General features: G+C 35.1%; 1 protein-coding gene across 9 annotated transcripts in view; it reads right to left on the reverse strand.

Annotated features, from left to right (window-relative positions):
• The window catches only part of ARHGAP32 (Rho GTPase activating protein 32), a 320,124-nt gene that overhangs the window by 30,232 nt on the left and 267,557 nt on the right, over positions 1-22,335 (reverse strand). For all 9 annotated transcript variants that reach the window (XM_070272953.1, XM_070272951.1, XM_070272952.1 and 6 more), the window contains one exon: positions 6,827-6,976. In XM_070272953.1, the coding sequence (XP_070129054.1) occupies positions 6,827-6,976 (150 nt within the window). The remainder of the gene's footprint in view (positions 1-6,826; positions 6,977-22,335) is intronic.

Genomic DNA, 22,335 nt, shown 5'->3' on the forward strand with positions numbered 1-22,335 from the left:
CGTATAAAAAAGCAATATAGAAACCCAATATATTATTGGAAGAAACCCAAATTTTAAAAAGGTATCTTGGGGCCGGCCTTGTGGTTGAGTGGTTGGGTTCACGCACTCTGCTTCGGCAGCCTGGGGTTCGCCAGTTCGGATCCTGGACACAGACCTACACACCACTCATCAAGCCATGCTGTGGCGGGATCCCACATAGAAGTAGTAGAATGATTCATAACTAGGATATACAACTTTGTACTGGGGCTTTGGGGAGAAGGAAAAAAAACAGGAAGATGGGCAACAGATGTTAGCTCAGAGCCAATCTTCCTTCCCCTCCCTCCTCACCCCCAGAAAAAAAAGACCTCTTGCTGAAAGGGTCAAATACCCTCAAACACAGAAATACATTGAGGCAATAGTTTCCTCACCTTGAGTTTTAAAACATTTTTTATATTTTGTACCAAATATAATTTTACCTATTTTCCTACAAAGTTCTTTTTTTTAAGCAATCTCATGTTAAGGAACTTTGTTTTCAAATATGTGCAGTAAATAAAACAAATCCTATGAAAAAATCTATGACACCTGAAAACTCTCTGTTTCATGAGAATAGATTTTATTATAGTTAGAGAACACATGAACACTGCAGTTATCAAACCTGTCATTTTTCAGAAAGAAATGATACACTGGCATCTGTCCTCACTTACTAAGAATGAAAACACCCAAAACTTCTAAGTACAACTAAAACTTGCTGAATTGATGTTTGGAAGCTAATGAGCATGGCAGAACAAACTGGAAAACACTCCCCTTATAGCAATGATCACATCTAAGCAAGGTTGAACAAAAAGAGATATAAAAAAACACAAAAAGAAAAAGAGATATAAAAAGAAAAAAGAAACTAAGATAAAAAAATTTTGACTTTAAAGGGCCAGCCCAGTGGCATAGTGGTTACGTTCAGCGTGCTCCACTTCAGTGGCCCAGGGTTCTTGGCTTCGGATCCCAGGTGTGGACCTACACCACTCATCAAGTCATGCTGTGGTGGCATCCCACATACAAAATAGAGGAAGATGGGCACATTAGATCAGGGCCAATCTTCCTCAAGCAAAAAGAGGAGGATTGGCAACAGGTGTTAGCCCAGGGTCAATCTTCCTCAGAAAGGAAGGAAGGAAGGAATGAAGAAAGGGAGGGATGGAGGGAGGGGGAGAGAGGCAGGGGAGAGAGAGAGACAAATTAGTCTGACCTATTCACAAAAAAAGCACTATGTGGGCAGATTTTTAAAACATCAGCTATATAGATAACTGTGATATAATCTTTAATCAACTCAATTGTGGTTTGTGGTAGCTGAAACTCTGTAAGATCATCCTGAGGGAATCCTGGCAGCAGGGATCACAAATAAAAGTCTTTTTTTAAAAAAAATGCCTTGTCAGGCTGCTACATGATTTCTTACAACATTTTGTATAGAATAAACAGGTCAAGTTTGTCACTTGCTCCAACAGGGAAGTACTCAAAAGTTCAGAAACAGGATAATCTCTCTATATAGTTGATTATTCACTAGGAATATAATTTAGAGAATGAGTCACTTAGCAAAACATTATTCTGATATGAGCCTCCTTCTTAGAAAAATCTGGTGAAAACCTATTTTATATAGAGTAGGACACTATTTTAAAGTCCAAACTAAAACAGAATAATCATGAGAAAGAAGATTATACACATTCTAGAATTATATCTATCTAGCTATCTATATTTATATCTCATCTCTCCTTACAATTATACATATTATACAAATATATCATTCTTCCTCATGATTGTTTTCACTTAGACTTTCAATATTATACATAATATACATTTATTTCTACTTAACTTAGACTTTAAAATAGTCTCCCTCTCTCTCTGTATATATACACACATACATACACATATGGAGTAACTGTACTTATAGGTTATATACAGTATATATGAAGTCTCAAAACCTTAAAAAGCTTTAACTCCTCACATATTTATCAAATCAAAGACAAATTACTAAATCATTTAAATATTAAAAACCATTTTCTTTCCTAAAAAAAATTTTAGTTAATCAACTACAGAAATTAATAAACAAGAAACTTCATTAAATTCAAGTCAGGTGGCCAAAGGGGGGAGCTCTCACACCTTATGTTGAAAACAGCCCAACAGAAAGAAGACAGACCCTCTCTCTGACTGCCAACGAGAGACTGCCACCACTCAGAAAATGAAAAGCTGCTACACCTCAGCCTCTGTTTACAATAGCCCTCCCAACTTCCGCTTCCTCTCCATAAGAGTTTCTCCACTCCTTGTTGAGGGCGACTTGCACATGTCCCACCATGGTTGCAGACCCCAAATTGTAATTCTTTGCTGATCCCAAATAAACCCATTTTTGCTGGAGAAAAAAATGGCTATTTGTTTAAGGTCAATATTTTGGTGGCCCGGATGGAAGTCCAGAGATGATTCCCAAGGACTCTGAGGCCGGTGAGCAAACAGGTGTGGTACCCACAAAAGAGCCCACTGAGCTAACCGCTTTTCTTGTTGACCCTGGAGTCTGAGGGTCATTCTTTCTCCTGGATCCCAGCTTCCACTCTCTTGCAGTTGAGGCTCCCCAGCCTTTATGAGACCTATTTTAAGGCTTCATCCTTTTCTGAGTAAGCCCTTGTTTGTCTGTGAGTACTCAGGTGGCACTTTGCCCTGGCTCTTTGAACTGTGCTAGCCTTTGGTCCGATTCCCTTTGGAACTGGACTGCTTATACTGAAAATGTGCTGGCCTTTGGTCCAACTTTTGGATTGTTCCCTTAAAACTGTGTTAGTCCAGCCTTCCGCCTGACTCCCTTGGCAGCAGACTGTTCCTTAGATGCACATTGATAAAACTTCGGTCGATGCCCTTTGGAACTAGACTTTTCCTCTGGAACTGTGTTGATTCAACATTTGGTCCACCTTACTGAAATCAGACTGTTCTAATGGAACTGGCTGGTATTAAGCCTGCAGGCTGCCTGAGCTGTTTAGGATGTTTGAGAATTATTCCTTTGCTCTAGAGAAAAACCTCTTAAGAAACTGGATCCCAGTTATCTAAATATTTTGAGGGTACCCCGCCCCCCCCCACCGGATGCTGGTCAATTTTATGTTTAAAAACCACAGTCACTCCTCATACACATTTCTACCTAAATGGACCAACTTAATGAAAAGTAATTTAGAATACCAATGGCCATCATGGGAAACTTTTGAACTCCCCAATCTTAAAGTTTTCTTAAAACCGAACTGGACAACCATAGATCTGTAATTTCCAAAGCTGAACGGACTGCCCATTGCAATTGGTATCTTGAGGCTCCCAAACGTTATGAGGAGTCTAAAATTGCCTCTTTGCAAAAGAAAATTTTAAGATTAACCGAGGCAAACAAAAGATTAAAGAAAGATAAAATGGCTTCCGAAGCTTCATGTTCCTCTTGCCCAGCTCCTCGTGCTCGGGCCCTGCCTCTGGGGCCATATCTCTCTGTTCCTTCCCCTGTCCGGTACTGTTAAGTAATCCTTGTGCCACAAAACTCCAAGGAATGGACTCTTGGATTCACGTGGTACACCTAAAGAAAGCACCAATCCCTGACTGAACCTGCACATCATCTGGTGATCCGAAAGTAAAGATTTCCCAAAATTGAAGCAGATGACATCTGATGAGACAGCTTTCCCAAGATGCCTGGACCAGCCCTGTTGGAATTTTGTCTACCAAACTTTTGACTATGACAAATGCTCCAGATGATCTGTAATGCCTATGATCTCGATAACAAATGGACTTTAGAAAAGAAAAATGCCTGAGTTTTGTCTACCCTTTGTTGTTACTCAAATGTGGCCATGACAGAGTTCTAAACCGTGCACTTTCCATCCAACATGGGATACAACACCCAGGAAAGGTCCTTCCTGGCATTCAGGGATAAAAGGCTGCCGAAACCAGAAAGCCCTTACTCTTGATCAGCAATGCTTTCAAAGAAAGATCTCAATCAAAAGGGGAAAACGTGGAAATTAATAGACAGAAACCTCATTAAATTGGAGCCAGGAGGCCAACCAGGGAAGCTCTTAGGCCCTACATCAGTAGCAGAGCCCAACAGGAAAAAGACAGACTTTTTTTTTTTTTTTTTTTTTTTACCAGCAAGAAGCTCAGCCAATGAGAGACTGTCACAGCTCAGCCAATGGAAAGCTGCTACACCTGGAATTCTGCTTAGAATAGCCCTTCCAAGCTCCTCTTCTCCTCTCTAAGAGTTTCTCCTCCCTTGCTGCTGGGGGACTTGCATGTGGCTTGCCACGGTTCCAGACCCTGGAATACAGTTCTTTGCTGGTCACGAATAAATCCATTTTTGCTGGAGAAATAATTGGCTATTCGTTTAAGGTCAACAAAACTTCAAAGGTTTCCTTTTTCCTGTTAATAAAGTCTTCATTTGAATATTCAAATGAATGTCTTTCATATGAATATTCTTCATTTTTCACCGTCCCCAGTCAAACAGAAAACTATTTTACTATGCCAACTAGAATGTACCAGAATGTATCTGACCTCAGTCTTCAATGTTTCTACCTCTTCAGGTATTTCAAATTACAATTACACTCTGTCACAAGTTAATTTTTTTGTTTTGCTAATCATTTGAATATAGACTTTCTCCTCTGGATAGACCTTTAGCAGAGTTTTCTCTTCCAAGACTATTAAATTAATTTCTAATGCAAGACAACTAAGAAAGAAAATCACAAAGATATTCTCTACATCTAATACTCTACTATAATTATATTCATTTTACGTATCACCTAAGATCTGTACTTTCAAAAAGGTATACCTACTGTTGATATATAACATTTTTCAAATTTCTACATTGCATTAAAATTTACAATTTTCGATAGCTTCATAATCTACAGAACAACTTCCCTAAAAGTTGGATTTCCCTAAATTTTTTTGGCTCTCATACAGTGTTATAATGAACATTTGTGCTTCTATTGAAATATAAGCCGAGGACAAATCCCTAAGGAGGATCACTCCATGAAAGGAACACCACAAACTCTCTTGCTGTGAAGTGCCAAAATGTTTTTCAAAAGGATAATAACTCACAGAGCTACTTGAAACCAAAAATTTTTACCTTTTTGTACAAATAACTGCTATTTTTAATGGCACTGGATATCACAATTTAGAAAAACACCTTTGTTATATTAACAGTGTTTACCAATGTAAAACGGTATCTTAAAATTGCTTAGGACACATTTCCATGACTACAAATGAACATAAACACTTTTCTGTATTTTGTTTACAATCTTATCTCCCTATGAAAATTATACGTTTATATTTTTTCTCCATTCTTCTACTCAGGGACTTAATTTTCTCAAAAATCTGATTGATATTCTCATATACTATATTAGCAGCATTTCATCATATCCAAAAAGGGGTTATTTTCCCAGTCTGTGGTACTTTTCCTCTACATTTGTTATTTTCATTTTGTAGGAATTATTTATTTGAAACCACTTCTTCCTTTATAATGTTTTTTTAATCTGAGAAGGCTACTATCCCTTTTTGATCTCAAAACAAAACCATTTCACGTTAGCATTTCTAGAAGTTTAAAATAGTTAAATCTTTTATACATTTGGAATTTTAGTGTCATAAAATGAGAATGCTTTTTTCAAAATTGCTATTTTGTTATCTCAATATAACAAGGAGTCCCTCCTCATGACCTGGTTTTAAAGCCATACTTTATCATAATGGAGTCTTACTGATAGAAATGACTACTCTGAACATTCCAAGCTATTTCACTCCCATCTCTTTCTCCACACTAACAAAATTCTAGTATTGAAGTTGGATTTAACATCTGGTAAAGCTAGATGTCCCCTATCCTATCACTGACATTTTCTACCACAATGCTCTCTGATAGTCTCATTGGCTTATTTTACTATGTGCATTTTGACTAACTGCAAAAATAATCCTCAGGGTTTCGGTTTGTCTATTTATTTTTTAGTAAGTGTATTAAGTTGATATTAGTTTGGGAATAACATCTGTTTAAAATAATATTTCGTCTTCTCCCTTAAGAAACATGGTAAAGTTTGCATTGAATTCATATTTTAAGTATAGTGGTATTCTGTAAGCAGTGAGTAAGGCCTTCATTTGAACTCGATATTACTAATGGTATTTACACTAGTCTTCATTAGTGGTCTTCTTAAAAAATACAATGGGTATTTCCCACCAGATTCAGAATTTCACAAATCATCTATTTCTGGTACTTATCAGCAATATAGATAGATACTTCTTAATATTCTAGCTTCTCTAAAGGAGATTGTAGAGAAAAGTACTATTTTAAATAGTAAAACTCCACTTTTCCTTTCTTCCTTTCCATTCATATTCTCCTCTACTCATGCAACTACTGAATTCTTGAGTCAGAATTTAATTTATAGAGAAAGGAATTTAAATTTTTAGCTATAAAAGTTGAGAGACTGGTCTTGGTATCTTATAGTCTCAAAACTATGATTGTGTTTTTCAAGAGAAATTAAATAAATATTTTAGGATAAAATATGAAAGGGAAAACTGGCTGAAGAAGTTATCTGGACAGATATAAAAATAATGCAAACAACAGGGCTACTATACCCTTTGTGTGAATGTCTGAGTCTTCTTAAACAGATTCTAAGCATCTCTGGTGCAAAGTGCCTTCTCACCCTGTGTTTATTCTCAGCTATCCCCGGAACTAAGATGAGTACCTGAGAAAGTCCAATGCATGCTGCTCAACACAAATGGAACAGATATTGCTTGCCTAACCTACCTTGTAACTGATTAAAGAAAATCAATATGGAGAGGTCAGAAACTGAAATTACCAGCTTACAAATTTTAGTTTTACCTTCAAAACCAGAATTCAGAAGGTGCTCCCCCAGGTCACAACCAAATACCCTCTCTTTCAAGATCCCCCGTTGTTTCAGCTTCTGTTTTGTTGGACGAGACTTCATGAATGTACGTAAGAAAGTAATGAGCTTGCCGTGCTTTTTAGACACTGAAAAATAATAATAAAGAGAAAATATCTTAGTTGTGTCAAGAGGTTACATTTTACTTGGTGTGAAAAGAAATGGATATTTCAACAGGCTTACAGCAAAATAATTTATACAGGTACACTTTATATTCTGTAGGAAATTTTCAACAGAAGTTTAGAAAGTTGCTTTATAAATAACATGATAATTTTTCACTTTCTTCTCACCAGCCTATGATCTTACTTGATGGGATTGTAAGCAAATTTAAGTATTGTAATCTGGGACCCTTAAATCAAGTTTGGCAAACTAGCCGTCTTCCCACTGCAAATCTGAGAACGCTACAGGATTGAGACTGGGACCTGAGTTTTACTCTAATACAGTGCTTTGGAGATCTTCATAATAAGTAAGACTTAAAATGTTGTAAATTTGGTTTGCATTTCTAGCCAATTTCTAAAATACAGTAAGCTCTCCATGAGTTCTGCATCTGCAGATTCAACTAACTGCAGATTCAAAGGCCTACAATGGTTGCATCTGTATTGACCATGTATAGACATTTTTCCTTGTCATTATTCTCTAAATGAAACAGTTTAACAACTATTTACATAGAATTTACATTGTATTAGGTATTATAAGTAAGCTAGAGATGATTTAAAGTATATAGGAAGATGTGCATAAGTTGTATGCAATAAACATCCTCGGATTTTAGTATACTCGGGGGTCCTGGAACCAGTCCCCTGCAGATAGCAAGGGACAACTGTATCTTACTTGGCGGTCAGAAATTTTCAAAGCATTTGTAATCTGGAAAGTAAAACTGAAAAAAGACAAAACTTCCTCTTTCTCATTTTATAATGAAGACAATCTCATTATGATATAAAACACACTTGTCAAGCTAATGGCTATATAAATACAAAACACACACACATAAAAAAATAAAGCATTAGATCTTCTATTAACATTAGTCTATAGTATACTAAATAAATCACCTTAAATCCTTTGTAAATCAAGGCAAGAGATAAGTAAATTAATATATAGTAAAATATTTCTACTGATTGATCTGTTAGAAAGACAATAGTGAAAGAATTGAAAGCAAACCAACCCCTAGAAAAATGACTTTAGCTGAGAAGTGCAGCCTACAGGAAAATTACTCAAAAAGGCAACATACAACAAATATCCTAAGCTCAGAGCTTAGCTGCAGGAGAGAAGACTAAGCCACATGGCCTCAATCCTCCTACTCAGTTTGCAGATGATTACTGGGAGTCTTACTGAATCCTACTATGGATTCTTCAGTGAACCCAAATCTTAAATCTTCTGAACTGATGAAGCCTCTTATAGGAATTGTGTGTGCAGAGAGTAATTTGGGGCCAAACAGACCACTAACTGGGTTACTCCAGACCAGATCAGACATTTGCCATCCATTTCTTTTCATTTTATGGGAAACACTATTTACAGACTTAGGCATCTTTTCTATGAACTGTGGCGGGTGATCAACTGTAACTGTCTTTGCCCGTAACTGAGAGGTTTCCTGGGACACGAGACTTTCAGTGCTAAAATCAGGAAAGTCTGGGCAAACTGGGACAAGGTAGTTATGCTAGACTGCACACAGATTAAGGGGAAATTTATTTTTTCTATATCAATTATTTAAAGTTTACTTAGAATCGTCAGTAAAATTGTGATGCTATCTCCGACATGCTCTGAAACTCTGGGTAAATTACAACCTCTCTTGTATCTGAGATTTCTTGATGTAAAACTAAATGACACGCTCTCTTATCTGCTAATGAGACATTCATAGCACACTTGGGTAACTTCAGAAGTATGTCACATATTATAATATTAGTATATTACAAGTTATGGGACTTGTATGAGTTTTATTCTCCCCTCCTTGCTAGTAGATTGCATGTTATGAATCTTTGTTAAGAGTGGCCATCAAACCATTTTTGTGCATTTTCAAACATTTTCTACATGAACTTTAAAATAATTTTGACAAGATTTACAAAAAAACACAAATGAGTTTGGTCTGCTATAATTTAACAATATATTTATAACATATTTATATACGTATTTATATATATTGACATTATATATTTGGAAGAATTTTAATTTCTAGAATATTCAATATTTCCCCCTGGAAACAGGGCATGACATCATTTTTCTAGACCTTTTATATCTTTCAGTAAAGTTTCCTAATTTTCTTTATGAAAGGACGCATTCCACATATTTCCTGTTATGGATACTACCAGGTATTTTACATTTTTTTGCTGCTCTTGTAGACTAATACTTTTCTTCAATTATGGTCTTAACTGGTAATTACTGGTATGCTAGAAAATGATTTCTTTATGTATAGCTTAAATCTGATCATTTACTAAACACTCAACAATTTTAGGAAGATTTTAGTTGATCCTTTTGGATTTCATGGATATATAATTATTTCAAAGCAAATATGATAATTCTTTTTTCTGATAGGGATAATTTCTGATTTCTGTTTCTGATTTTAATAATTGGTCAGAATTTCCAAGACACGTGTTAACAGTGGGCATTAATATTTTGAGGCCAAATTTGATGAAAATATCAGTTAAATTTGACAACTGTATATGATGTATATGAGAAAGCATTCTTTTAGTCTCAAATTTCCAAGAACGTTTCAAATGGATGGGAATTGAATTTTAACTATTATTGGTTCAGCAACATCTAAGTAAGTGCCTATTACATCTCAGGAACTGTTCTAAGCCCTGAGATTACAGCAGGGAACAAGTGAGACAAGCTCGCAGTCACAGAGCTCACTGAGGGGAGAAAGACAATGAACAATTAAATGATAATACCAATATAGCCAGCATTTATTTTATGCTTAGTAAGTACCAGCAATTGCACAATGGTTTATTAACCGTTCATTTCTCACAGAACCCTATAAGGAAAATACTACTAGCATTACCCATTTTTAGATGAAGAAATTCAGGCACAGAGTGCTAAGTAACATGTCTAAGATCACATAACCAGGATCCAAAATCAGGTGGTCTGGCTCAAAAGCCAAACTCTTAGCCACTATATGATACTGCCTAAATTAAGACAACAAGGTAACTTCAGATTGCTTTCAGCTGCTAGTGAGAAAAATAAGCAGAGCGAAGTAAGAGTGATGACGGGAGAGAAACTACCAGGGAAGGTCTGAGTTGGAAGAAGTGAGTATAGTGAGAAAGGAAGACAGTGGTACAAAATGAGGTTGAAGAAGTACCCAAGGGCCAAGTTCCAGAGACCATTACACAGCTAAAAAAACAAACTCCTAATAATGAAAATAACCTGAAAAAAAATGTATCTAGTAATATATCAAATCGATAACACTGTCAACAGAGAGAAATTATTTTAAATTACTTGTAAACATTAAACTGACTGTACATGCTTAATGAGATATATTCTAGAGAGGAAAAACTAATATTTAATTTCATTCAACTGCTTTATCATTGGTAATAATATTGGTAATGCAATTCTGAAACAATTTGATACATATTGTGGGACAAAAGAAATAAACATATTAATTTATTAGGAACAAAGATTTTAAGTGTGAGAGAAAAGAGATGCAATAATAAAATCAAGTTAAGAAAAAAAAAAATCCCTGTAATGTTAACTTTGAGTTGGAAATGTGAACACAAACTCGAAATTAAAATACATACACCTTTTCCCTAAGCTCTAGCCAATGAAAACGCTTAGAAACAATGACATTCCAGTTGCAATGAACATCTTTGGTCTCAGAGCTGGGTTTCTAAATATCATTCCCAACATGATACACCAGGACTCCTTGGAGAAACGCCTGTTTGCCAGTTGATAGTAGGGAAAGTACAAGGTGAATGTGGGAAATTTAGTTGTGACAGATAGCAAACCACCATTAGGAGATGTCAAAAGGATTGAGTGGAATGGACTCCCACTGGCCAGCTCTGGGACATCAAAAAGATGCGAACATCATAAAGAATGACTACAACTTATTGTAAAATATCAAGTAAGTAAAAATCCATGAGTCCACAGCAACACTCCCCATAAGAAAGGAAGGAAGGGAGTAACAATTTGCAGCACAAATGGAGCTAGAACACTTAAAAAACTGCTTGAGTAGCTTGCCATATTGAACTGGGCTCCCCACCTCAAGACAAAGAAATATGTTTCTTTCTTTCACATCAATTAGCAATATCATATCTGGAATTATTAATTGGAATTAATTATATATTAACCAGGAAATACACATGTTCACAATTCAATGATAACTATGGAAATAGATTTATAATCACCATCCTGCAACCAAACTCTCACACATAATAAAATTACATTAGTCAGAGGGCAGCCTTGTAGAACTGGACTTTCCAGGACACTAGGCAGCTTTGACTCTGCTTTTCGTGTGCTAAGTTTGGCTCGAGAACAAGGAAACGTGGCTATCTTTTCCTATGAGAGTAAAGCCTGTTCATGTTTATTTTTCCTAAATAACGACATAAGATTGAATTAATAAGGGCTGCAATCTAAGACAAAATTAAGACCAGGGAAGAGTATCAGTAGCAACTCTGTGCCCCCATTTGGCCCTTAAGGGTTCTGGGACAGTGCTGATATATGTGCAACCTGACTTCTACTCTGTGTGGCCACCTTGCTTCTGTTATCTTCCCAAAAAATATTCCTAAATAAACTGGGAACTTTAAACCTAAACTTGTAATGGGAGTGGGAGGGGTGAGAGTGGTCTTCCTGCCAATCTATATTCGAATCTGAGACACTGAAGTAACTAATATTCATAACTGTGCCTAGCACACAGTCTCAAATAATTTCTAAGTCTTCAAAGGAAGATTAAACTATATTCTACACAGTTTTAGTGTTGCTGTTATTGCTGTTATTATAATTGGCATTCTAATCCACTGTGGTATAGATAGTTGTGATGAAAAGCTCTGGCATCCATAATTAATCAATATCTATCAAGATAGAGAAATCTCATTGCATTAGATATTTAAATAAAAACATTCAATGTAGTTATATTTAAATTTGAAGATCTAACAATACTTCCAAATATAAATGTCTCTTCATATTTTTTCACTTCATATTTTCTTCCCATTTCTCAGACGATAAAATGGTCAAGAGCTTGGAGCTTATTTAGGACACACACTGTTTCCCACTCGTTGCCTTCCTGTTCATTATAACAATCTAGTAAACTAGTTAGTAAAACTATCTTTTGAGGAATAGAAGTATGGAATCCTGTCAATTACATCAGAAGACTTCCACTGAGGAAGGTAGAGTTGGGGTTTGGTTTTAGATAGTTAAGTGCTTATAAACACATTTCAACGGAGGAACACCGGAATGCAGGGGTAAGGGTGTTAGTTTAGGGTTAAGGTCCACCAAACACGCTGGACAAGTGAAACAAAAATGATAACAATGGCATTTTTACAGATAAAATACATCAAAAATAAACACAAAACAATACTTAGACAAAAGCAAATCATACTATTCTGTATACAAATTCCCTATTCTAGAGTTAAAATGCAATATGCGCCACGATGCTAACTTCTTCCATATTAGACATGATAGATTTTGTATCTGCAATCTTTTTTCAAACCTGAGACAAACCCAACCAGACCAGTCTTTCCAGTAGTTAAAAGCTTTGGCAGTACGACAAACAACTTACTATCTCCAAGGTAAATCTTTATGATACTAATAACCAGTTTACAGCGACACACTAAAAACATACAGTTCAGTAAGCTATAGTGAACCTTGACATGGAGAGGTGGGGCACTATTTCTAGTTACATAAGTATAACATTTCTCCAGAAAAACCAAAGAATTATTACGTTCCCATACTTCACTTAAACTAGAGTTCTCTAAATTGGTTCTCAGAAAGCTTCTAGACTGATGTGAGAGAAGTCTGGGTTTGGATTAATTTTCAGGGTGTAAAGAAAGATGACTTTATGCATCAAGTTTTAAGATCTATAATAAATTCAGAAGTCAAGCAGACAAAACGAGAGGGTAGGAGAGGGATGCATGCACATGAGGAGACTATCCTGATTAAACCTAAGGGAGAATAAAGTAAGAGTGCAATGCTTAGCATGGCCAATGGCTTTTCAAAACTGTACACAACATCCTGTCTTTCACGCAGTTTTCAAACACAGATTCGATGCCGGTTTGGTAGAAATTTAACAGAGGGGAATAGAAATATAGGCAACTGAACTATATGATATTTAAGGGTCTCTTACAACCTCCCAAATTCTAAGTCTCTGTTGTATACTTTGAAATATTTTATGTTAAATAAATATGAAAAGATATGAATTTTAATATGAAATGCCATAAATTTGCTTTTATTTAAGGCATAAGAACACATCTATTCATATCAATAAATACAAAGAAAGGATTTTTCTCTAAGCACTATCAAATTGACTCTTTTCTTACTTTGTTATTATATACATGGACTAAAAAGTTGTCCTAAATACAATGCTCTAAAAAATTCTGCTCTTCAAAAGAATATCTAAAAAGTGAATTTTAAGAAAAGAAAAAAATTGCTGAGACAAAAAGCCTATTGTATTAAGCTTAGGTTTAACCTGATTACTAATTAAAAGGCTATTGGCCTAAAGCTTGCTTAGCTTTGTACTAATCTAAGTCTTCAGAGACTGTTTTCAGGACAAACTAATTGGAAAACAAGACCAGAGAGATAGGCGTGGCATCATGACTGCCCTGGGAAATCAGAGCTAAGGAACCAATAGAAGTACTGGAACCCTATGTAGGCATACTCACCGTAAAACATTACTCAAAACTTCGATTATACAGAAAAGTTTAAGAGAATAATATGCAAACATCCATGTACCCATCATCTAGTTTTTTCACATCTTAACATTTTGCCACTTTATTTTCTCTTTTTTTCAACTAAAAAAAATAAAGCAGTAAGATATAGGTGAACCCCTGTGCATCTCCCCCAATCCTATTCTCCTATAGAGAGAACCTTTATCCTGAACTTAGTACTTATCATTTTGATGCATGTTTTTATACTATAACCACGTGTATGTAGCCATAAACAACATGTATTATCATTTTGCATGTTTTAAAAGTTTATAGAAATGGAATGATACTGTATCAAACCTTCTTCAAAATTATATTTTGAGATTTATCTGTGGCACTTCTGGCTCAGTACATGCATTTTAACTACATTACAGCATTCCCTTATAAGTATATACCACAACTTATATTTCCATTCTCCCGTTGCCCGTCATGTAGAGAGTTTCCAGGTTCTTGTAATTATGGTCCATACTGCACTGAGAAATCTCCTAAGTGTCTCCCTGGGACAAGCGAGAGAACCTCTCTGGCACTAGTGCTTAGGTGTTAGGACTTGAGTTGTAGAATATGCTACTTTTTGATCACATTTCAACTTTGCTAAAACATTCTCTAAAAGGATTTACCAATACACACTACCATAGAGTGTATTTTTAGGTTCCCATTCTTCATTTCTTTGCTCTATTTAGTTCTGTCAGATTTCTTCATTTTTGCCGATCTGATTAGTATGCAATTTTATTCCACTTTAATGTGCATTTCAGTGTTTACTCATTAGATTAGGAATTGTGTCCTGTGTTGATTGGCCATTTAGTTTTCATTTTCAGTGAGTAACTGTTCATAACTTTTGTCCATTTTACTATTCGTTGTATTTTTCTTACTGATGGGCAAGAATTCTTTATATGATCTGGAAATGAATCCTTTTGTCATGTATATATGTTACAAACATCTTCTCCTAGTCTTTGGCTGATCTTTTATTGTACAAATTTTTAAATGTCTTTATGTATGGTTTCCATGCTTTAAGGTATCTTTCCTAGCGGAGAAATTACAATGGATGCCACAGAAATACAAAAACAACAATATGTTAACAAATTGGACAATCTGGAAGAAATAGATAATTTCATAGACTCATACAACCTCCCAAAACGGAATCAAGAAGAAATAGAGAATCTGAATAGACCAATCACAAGCAAAGAGATTGAAACAGTAATCAAAAACCCCCCGAAAAATAAAAGTCCAGGACCAGATGTCTTCTGTGGAGAATTCTACCAAACATGCAAAGAAGATTTAGTACCTATCTTTCTCAAACTATTCAAAAAAACTGAAGAGCATGGAAGACTTCCTAACACATTCTACGAGGCCAACATCACCCTGATCCCAAAGCCAGATAAGGACAACACAAAGAAGGAAAATTACAGGCCAATATAGCTGATGAACATAGATGCAAAAATCCTCAACAAAATATTGGCAAACAGAATACAGCAATACATTAAAAGGATCATACACCATGGTCAAGTGGGATTTATTCCAAGGACACAGGGATGGTTCAACATCCACAAATCAATCAATGTGGTACACCACATTAAAACAACAAGGAATAAAAACCACACGATCATCTCAACAGACGCAGAGAAGGCATTTGACAAGATCCAACACTGATTTATGATAAAAACTCTCAATAAAATAGGCATAGCAGGAAAGTATCTCAACATAATAAAGGCCATATATGACAAATCCAAAGCCAAAATACTAAATGGGGTAAAACTGAAAGCCATCCCTCTGAGACCAGGAATAAGACAAGGGTGACCACTCTCCCCACTTATATTTAACATGGTACTGGAGATTTGGGCCAGAGCAATTACACAAGAAAAAGAAAGAAAAGGTATCCAAAATGGTAAGGAAGAAGTGAAACTCGCTGTTTGTAGATATCATGATTTCATATATAGAAAACCCTAAAGAATCCATCAGAAAACTATTAGAAATAATTAACAACTACAGCAAAGTTGCAGGGTACAAAATCAACTTACAAAAATCAGTTGTATTTCTACACTCTAATAATGAACTAACGGAAAGAGAACTTCAGAATACAATTCCACTTAAAATCACAACAAAAAGAATAAAATATCCAGGAATCAATGTAATTAAGGAGGTGAAAGACCTATACAATGAAAACTATAAGACATTATTGAAAGAAATTGATTATGATATAACAAAATGGAAAGATATTCCGTGCATGTGGATTGAAAGAATAAACATAGTTAAAATGTCCATACTACCTAAAGCTATCCAGAGATTCAATGCAATCTCAATCAGAATCTTGGTGACATTTTTCACAGAAATAGAACAAGGAATCCTAAAATTCTTATGGGGTAACAAAAGACTCTGAATAGCTAAAGCAATCCTGAGGAAAAAGAACAAACCTAGAGGCATCACAATCCCTGTCTTCAAAGTAGACTACAAAGCTATAGTAATCAAAACAGCATGGTACTGGTACAGAAACAGACACACAGATCAATGGAACAGAACAGCAAGCCCAGAAATAAAATCACACATCCATGGACAGCTAATCTTTGACAAAGGAGTTAAGAACATACAACAGAGAAAAGAAAGTCTGTTCAATAAATGATGTTGGGAAAACTGGACAGCCACGTGCAAAAGAATGAAAGTAGACCATTATCTTTGGCAATATACAAAAATTAACTCAAAATGGACTAAAGACTTGAAAGTAAGATATGAAAACATAAAATTTCTAGAAGAAAATATAGGCAGTACACTCTTTGACACTGACCGTAGAAGGATCTTGTTGAATACCATGTCTTTTCAGGCAAGGGAAACAAAAGAAAAAATAAACAAATGGGACTTCATCAGACTAAAGAGCTTCTGCCAAGCAAAGGAAACCAGGAACAAAATGAAAAGACAACCCACCAACTGGGAAAAAATATTTGCAAATCATATATCCAACAAGGGGTTAATCTCCAAAATATATAAAGAACTTATACATCTCAACAACAAAAAACCAAACAACCTCATCAAAAAATGGGCAGAGGATATGAACAGACATTTTTCCAAAGAAGATATACAGATGGCCAACAAGCACATGAAAAGATGTTCAAAATCACTAATTATTAGAGAAATGTAAATCAAAACTACAATGAGATATCACCTTAACCTGTTAGAATGGCTATAATCATCATTATGAAAAAACAAGAAATGCTGGAGAGGTTGTGGAGAAAAGGTAACCCTCATACACTGCTGGTGGGAATGTAAACTGGCGCAGCTACTATGGGAAACAGTGTATACACACACACACACACACACACACACACACACACACACACACACGATGGAATACTACTCAGCCATAAAAAAGACAAAATCATCCCTTTTGCAACAACATGTATGGAACTTGAGAGTATTATGTTAAGTGAAATGTCAGACAGAGAAAGACCAACACTGTATGACTTCACTCATATGTGGAAGAAAAATCAACACACGGACAAAGAGAATAGATTAGTGGTTACAAGAGGGGAAGGGGCTTGGGTGGGCACAAGGGGTAAAGGGGCACATATCCATGGTGACTGACAAATAATAATGTACAAGTGAAATTTCATAATGTTATAAGCTATTATGACCTCAATACAGTTTTAAAAACATAATCTTTCCTTACCCTAAGTCATAAACAGATTGTCCTGTTTCTTCTAAATCTTATTTTTCCTAAAATTTCTTCACTTTTTAGTTCGCTTTGAACTTTCGTGTGTATTTGGGGTGAGGTAGAGATATAATCATATTACTTCTTTGTCTACGCATAATCAATTATTTCGTCATCTTTTACTGAATAATCCTTTCTCTACTGGTTTGTAAGATTGATTCTAATAGTGTGTGAGGGGTCTGTTTCTGAGTTGTCTCAATTCTGTCAGTCTGTCTCTCCATCAACACCTCACTTTCTTCATTTCTAGCACTTTATAAGTCTTAATATCTAGAAACATGAGTCCCTCCACTTATTCTTCAAAACTGTCTTTCTATTTTCAGCCCTTTACTCTTTCATATGAATTTTAGAATCAGCCTGTCAAATTAGAGGAGGAAAAAACACTTTTGGGAATCTGACTGAAGCTGCATTGAATTATAGATTATTTTGGATTCTTTCAGAGAACTGACTTCTTTATGATATTGACTCTTCCCGTCCATGAGCACAGTATATCTCTCCACGTAGTTAAGATTCTTTTACGTCCTTCAATAAATTTTTCTAATCTTTTTCCATAAAGGTCTTGTATACTTTTGTTATTCTTAGGAACTTTATAACTTTTGTTGCTATTGTAAATAGTACTACTTTATAAATTACATTTTCCAATCATTAACACTGGCATATAGAAATGGAATTAATTAGTATGCTGTGTCCGATGGCCAGGATTCCAATCACGCCTCTGCGACTTCTAGCTGATAAGTCTGGACAAGGCACCCAACTCTCAGTACTTCATTTTCCTCATCTGTGAAGAAGTTAAAAATAGTAACCACCTAACAGGATTGTTGTATTAAATAAGTGTGCAAAGAATACAGATTTTATCCTTCCTTTATAATCCTTTTACTTCTCTTTGTCTAATTTCAGTGACCCTCCAATAAATGATTATCTTGTTCCTGACCTTAAACAGATTGTTTCTTATGTCTCACCATTAAGAATAAAATTTTCTTGAGGTTTTTACACAGAAACCTTAAATAGATTAAATTCCCTATTCCTAATTGCTAAGATATATCAAATGAACAAATGATTTCTCTACGTCTTTTAAGATGATCATTTAGTCTGCCTTGTTTAATTTTTAAACTTTGAATGTGGCAAACTAAATTTATAGCCACTTTTAAAAGTCTTGCTTCTATATGATGAGTCCCTTTTGCGCCTACTTCCCCTGTATCCTTTGCAAGGATGTAAATGAGTGCTAGAGACTTGGGCAAGCAGCAATTTAAAAGAACTAAAGCCTCAAGCCATGGTGAAGTTCCCTCTTTGAAAGTGTAATAAACAGAGGAATACTGTAGACATATTAGAAGTGATTTTCAGTAAAGGAACACAAATATAAAAGAACTCCCTAAGAGTGCCAGTGTAGACAAAGAATTCTAAGGACAGAAAAACTGTAATAGGTTGCTGATGCCTTCAATAGCAGCAAAGAAATATGACATAGATGTACATTTACAGTCTTAAGTAAATAGCCAAAGTGAACTGTGTTACTAAGTATTTTCAAGTTTATTAAGAGGTATATTGACAAGAGATGCAAAAATTATAACTTCTTTTTAGCAAGCATTGTCATATTTCCTGAAAGGATCTTTCGGCAACAGAGAAATAAAGCTTTTGAACAAGTTTAGTCAGCACTGATGCTGGGGAAAATGTGATGTAATTCTTATTTAGTTTCTAGCTTTGAGAATATCAATTAAACTAAACCAGTAAAGCTTTTATTTGAAAATAAATGGACTCAGAAATTAAGCTGTGATTCACTAGAGTAATAACTCTACAACATTTTAAAGAAAATTTTCTAGATAGTTGAGCAAGATTCTAATAGGAGACTAAAACATTAATTAAACTGAACTAAAAACATTTTTTCTAGTAACTCAAATATAGAACCTCTGCAACTTTTCCTTTTTCATAGTATAAAAGAGCTTTGCTATAAATACCACTTTAGGATGAATAACGACGTAAAGGAAGTTCTTTAAGTCAATATCTGAAAATACACATGAATAATTTTGATAATATGCTTTTTGGTCTTACAAAAAATCCAAATCAGAGTGAAGAAGTTTCTTGCAAACCAAACTCAAAGTTTTTATTTGAAGGAGTAAGGACATGCCTAAGAAATTCTTTACTGACTATATTTTTATCTCTGTAAATCTTCTGTTAGATCTGCCCTCTCTCTGGTTCCGCCCACTGGCCTGTTCCCAATCCTACAAAGGTATTAGGAAGAAAAAGAAAAATTGAATCCTAAACCAGTTATCCAACAAAAAGTGATGGAAAATCTAGAAACCACAGTACTCTCCTAACAATAATTAGCGCACAGCTAGCATTACTGAGGGCTTATGTGGGTCAGGGCTTCACATGTGCTAGCAGCTGAAACTCGGTCTGTGTCAGCATCATACTCTACATGACTTCAACTCACAATATAAGCCGGTATCTGATGACTAGAATTTTCTCCTTAACAGTCTATGTCAGAAGAACAAGTATATTAAATAAAATCTAACTCATTTCTCATTACGTTATGTAATGACTTTTACATGTAATAAGAGCTATCAGAATAATGACATTTTATACCTTCCTCTCTTCTATGTATCCAGCTCTAATTATCAAGACCTAACACATTTCAATTCCTTTTCTTTAGTTTATTTGCTGCTATCCTATAATATCTAAATATATAGTTTTTGAATGCAGTAAAAATATTCAGTAAGCATAAAATGTCAGCAATTCTATTTGAAGATTTAGAAATACCACTTGAACCAATGGCTGGTAATTGAAAGCTTGTATGCCTTTCCAATAATAAAACAGTCCAAAGAAGGTCATCCATCCAATCATGCTTATTACTGACCAGGCACGAGCAAGTGAAAACAGACTGGACCAAGGATGTGGAGATAACGGCTTCAGTCCTGATGCTGCCAATAACTTGCTTTAAGATTTTAGACAAGGTAATTAACCAGTTTAAATCTTGGCTTAATAATATGAAAAATGAGAAGTTTAATCATGCCATTTATGAATTTTAGATTTCAGTGAAAATACCTGAGAAATCATGAAATACTCTAAGGAAGGACAGAGTTGGAACAGCATACAAAGCTCTAAAGTCTGTGAAAAATGTCTTTGCTTTAGGAAAAGTTATCAGGAGGAAAAAAGGACATCATATAAAACTTCACTGGAAAGCCGTGTTAAAAAAATAAATTAGGCTTTCTAAATGATCTCAGAAAAGGCTGGTATAAAAATTTAAGATAGAAAGACCATTGTTCAAGTTATCATTTTATGTACAGTATATTAGCCTTAGCACTTTTTAAGGTAAATTAATTGCAATTAAATTAATCATTTTATTTATTTTTCTCCATGAAAATATAGACTAGTAATAAGGAATACTTATATAACTAACTTACACAACCTGCTTATAAATATTGCCAAGAGTTGATGCATAACTGTACTGTCTTTAATTGTTAAAGACATTCACAGTTGTTGATCATGCCATATGATATACTCTTGTTTATTTCTTTGATTTATTTGCTAACAAGTCCTTGGTGAACAGTACAATGGCCATTTATAATACTGTTTTTACTACAAAATGCCATATACTTTGGAAAGATTAATGTTTTTAACTTTTTATTGAGATTATGACAGTTTACAACCTTGTGAAATTTCAGTTGTACATTATTGTCTGTCAGTCATATTGTAGGTGCACCCCTTCACCCTTTGTGCCCACCCCCACCCCACCCTTCCCCTAGTAGCCACTAATCTGTTCTCTTTGTCCTCATGTTTAACTTCCACATATGAGTGGAGTCACACAGAGATTGTCTTTCTCTATCTGGCTTATTTCACTTAACGTAATTCCCTCAAGGTCCATCGATGTTGTTGTGAATGGGACAATTTTATCCTTTTTTATGGCTGAGTAGCATTAGAAAGATTAATTTTTGAACTATGTTTCAGGAACTCACTGTAATAAGAGAAAAGAAGGTAAATATTGTCTACAGGTTCTGAACTTCTGAAAACTTATACTCTACCAGGTTGATACTCAAAACGCAAAATCCTCACTGTCTCTCTAGGAACTACTGAGTTTACTTCTAATTTTTCAAGCAGGAATACACCAGTGTCAGGCTTGGATCTCATTCCCCTTTCCTCCAAAGCAGATGCCCAAGAAAATTTTTAGATAAATTTGAGTATTAAATCTTACTAACTGTTGAAGCTACTGTGGAACAAGAAACAGAAGCATTTTGATCAATATAGCATAAACATTTTGGAAGTGAGAAAAAAAACATAGTTCTCTAACTGATGTATGTAACAGCTGCAAGGGACTACCACAGAGAAAATATCTGGGACTAGCCCAGGGATGACGTTCTGGAATGCAGACGAGTGTAACAGTTTTGATATTTGTACATTCCAACCTCAAAGGGAGGAAACCAGGTATTTGAGAAATGTCATGTACATGCAATGCTAAATTAAAAACAGCACTGACAGTAATGGCTCTTGATTGAAAAACTGAAAAGCTACTAACAGTTACATAAGTCAAATAGGTTTTCACTTACTTATGAGAGAGAAGAGGAGGCATTTCAAAGGGCATTACTGACTGAAACGCAAATGGATGACACTAGGGATCTAGAAAATAAATCTGTAGTAAGTTTTAGAGAAGAACCTTTCAGACACAGAAGAGAGAACAATTCCCTTGGAAAAAGAGAAGTAGAAAACAGACCATAAACTGCTTCTTCAGAATATCCAGCACAACCCTTATGTGGAATGGCATGCCTGTGGTTAACTAAAATATTTGGCTATTTAACTAAAAAGGTATCTCTTTTTCAGGGTTAAGAATGAAACCAAAGCAACATCATGCTAGTGCTCTTCCAGTTGCAGCAGAGAAAGGGCATGAAGTATTACATCTCTAAAAATCAAAGCTCCTGTGGGAAAATGG

Source organism: Equus caballus, chromosome 7 (genome assembly GCF_041296265.1).
Source record: "Equus caballus isolate H_3958 breed thoroughbred chromosome 7, TB-T2T, whole genome shotgun sequence".
Taxonomy (NCBI): domain Eukaryota; kingdom Metazoa; phylum Chordata; class Mammalia; order Perissodactyla; family Equidae; genus Equus; species Equus caballus.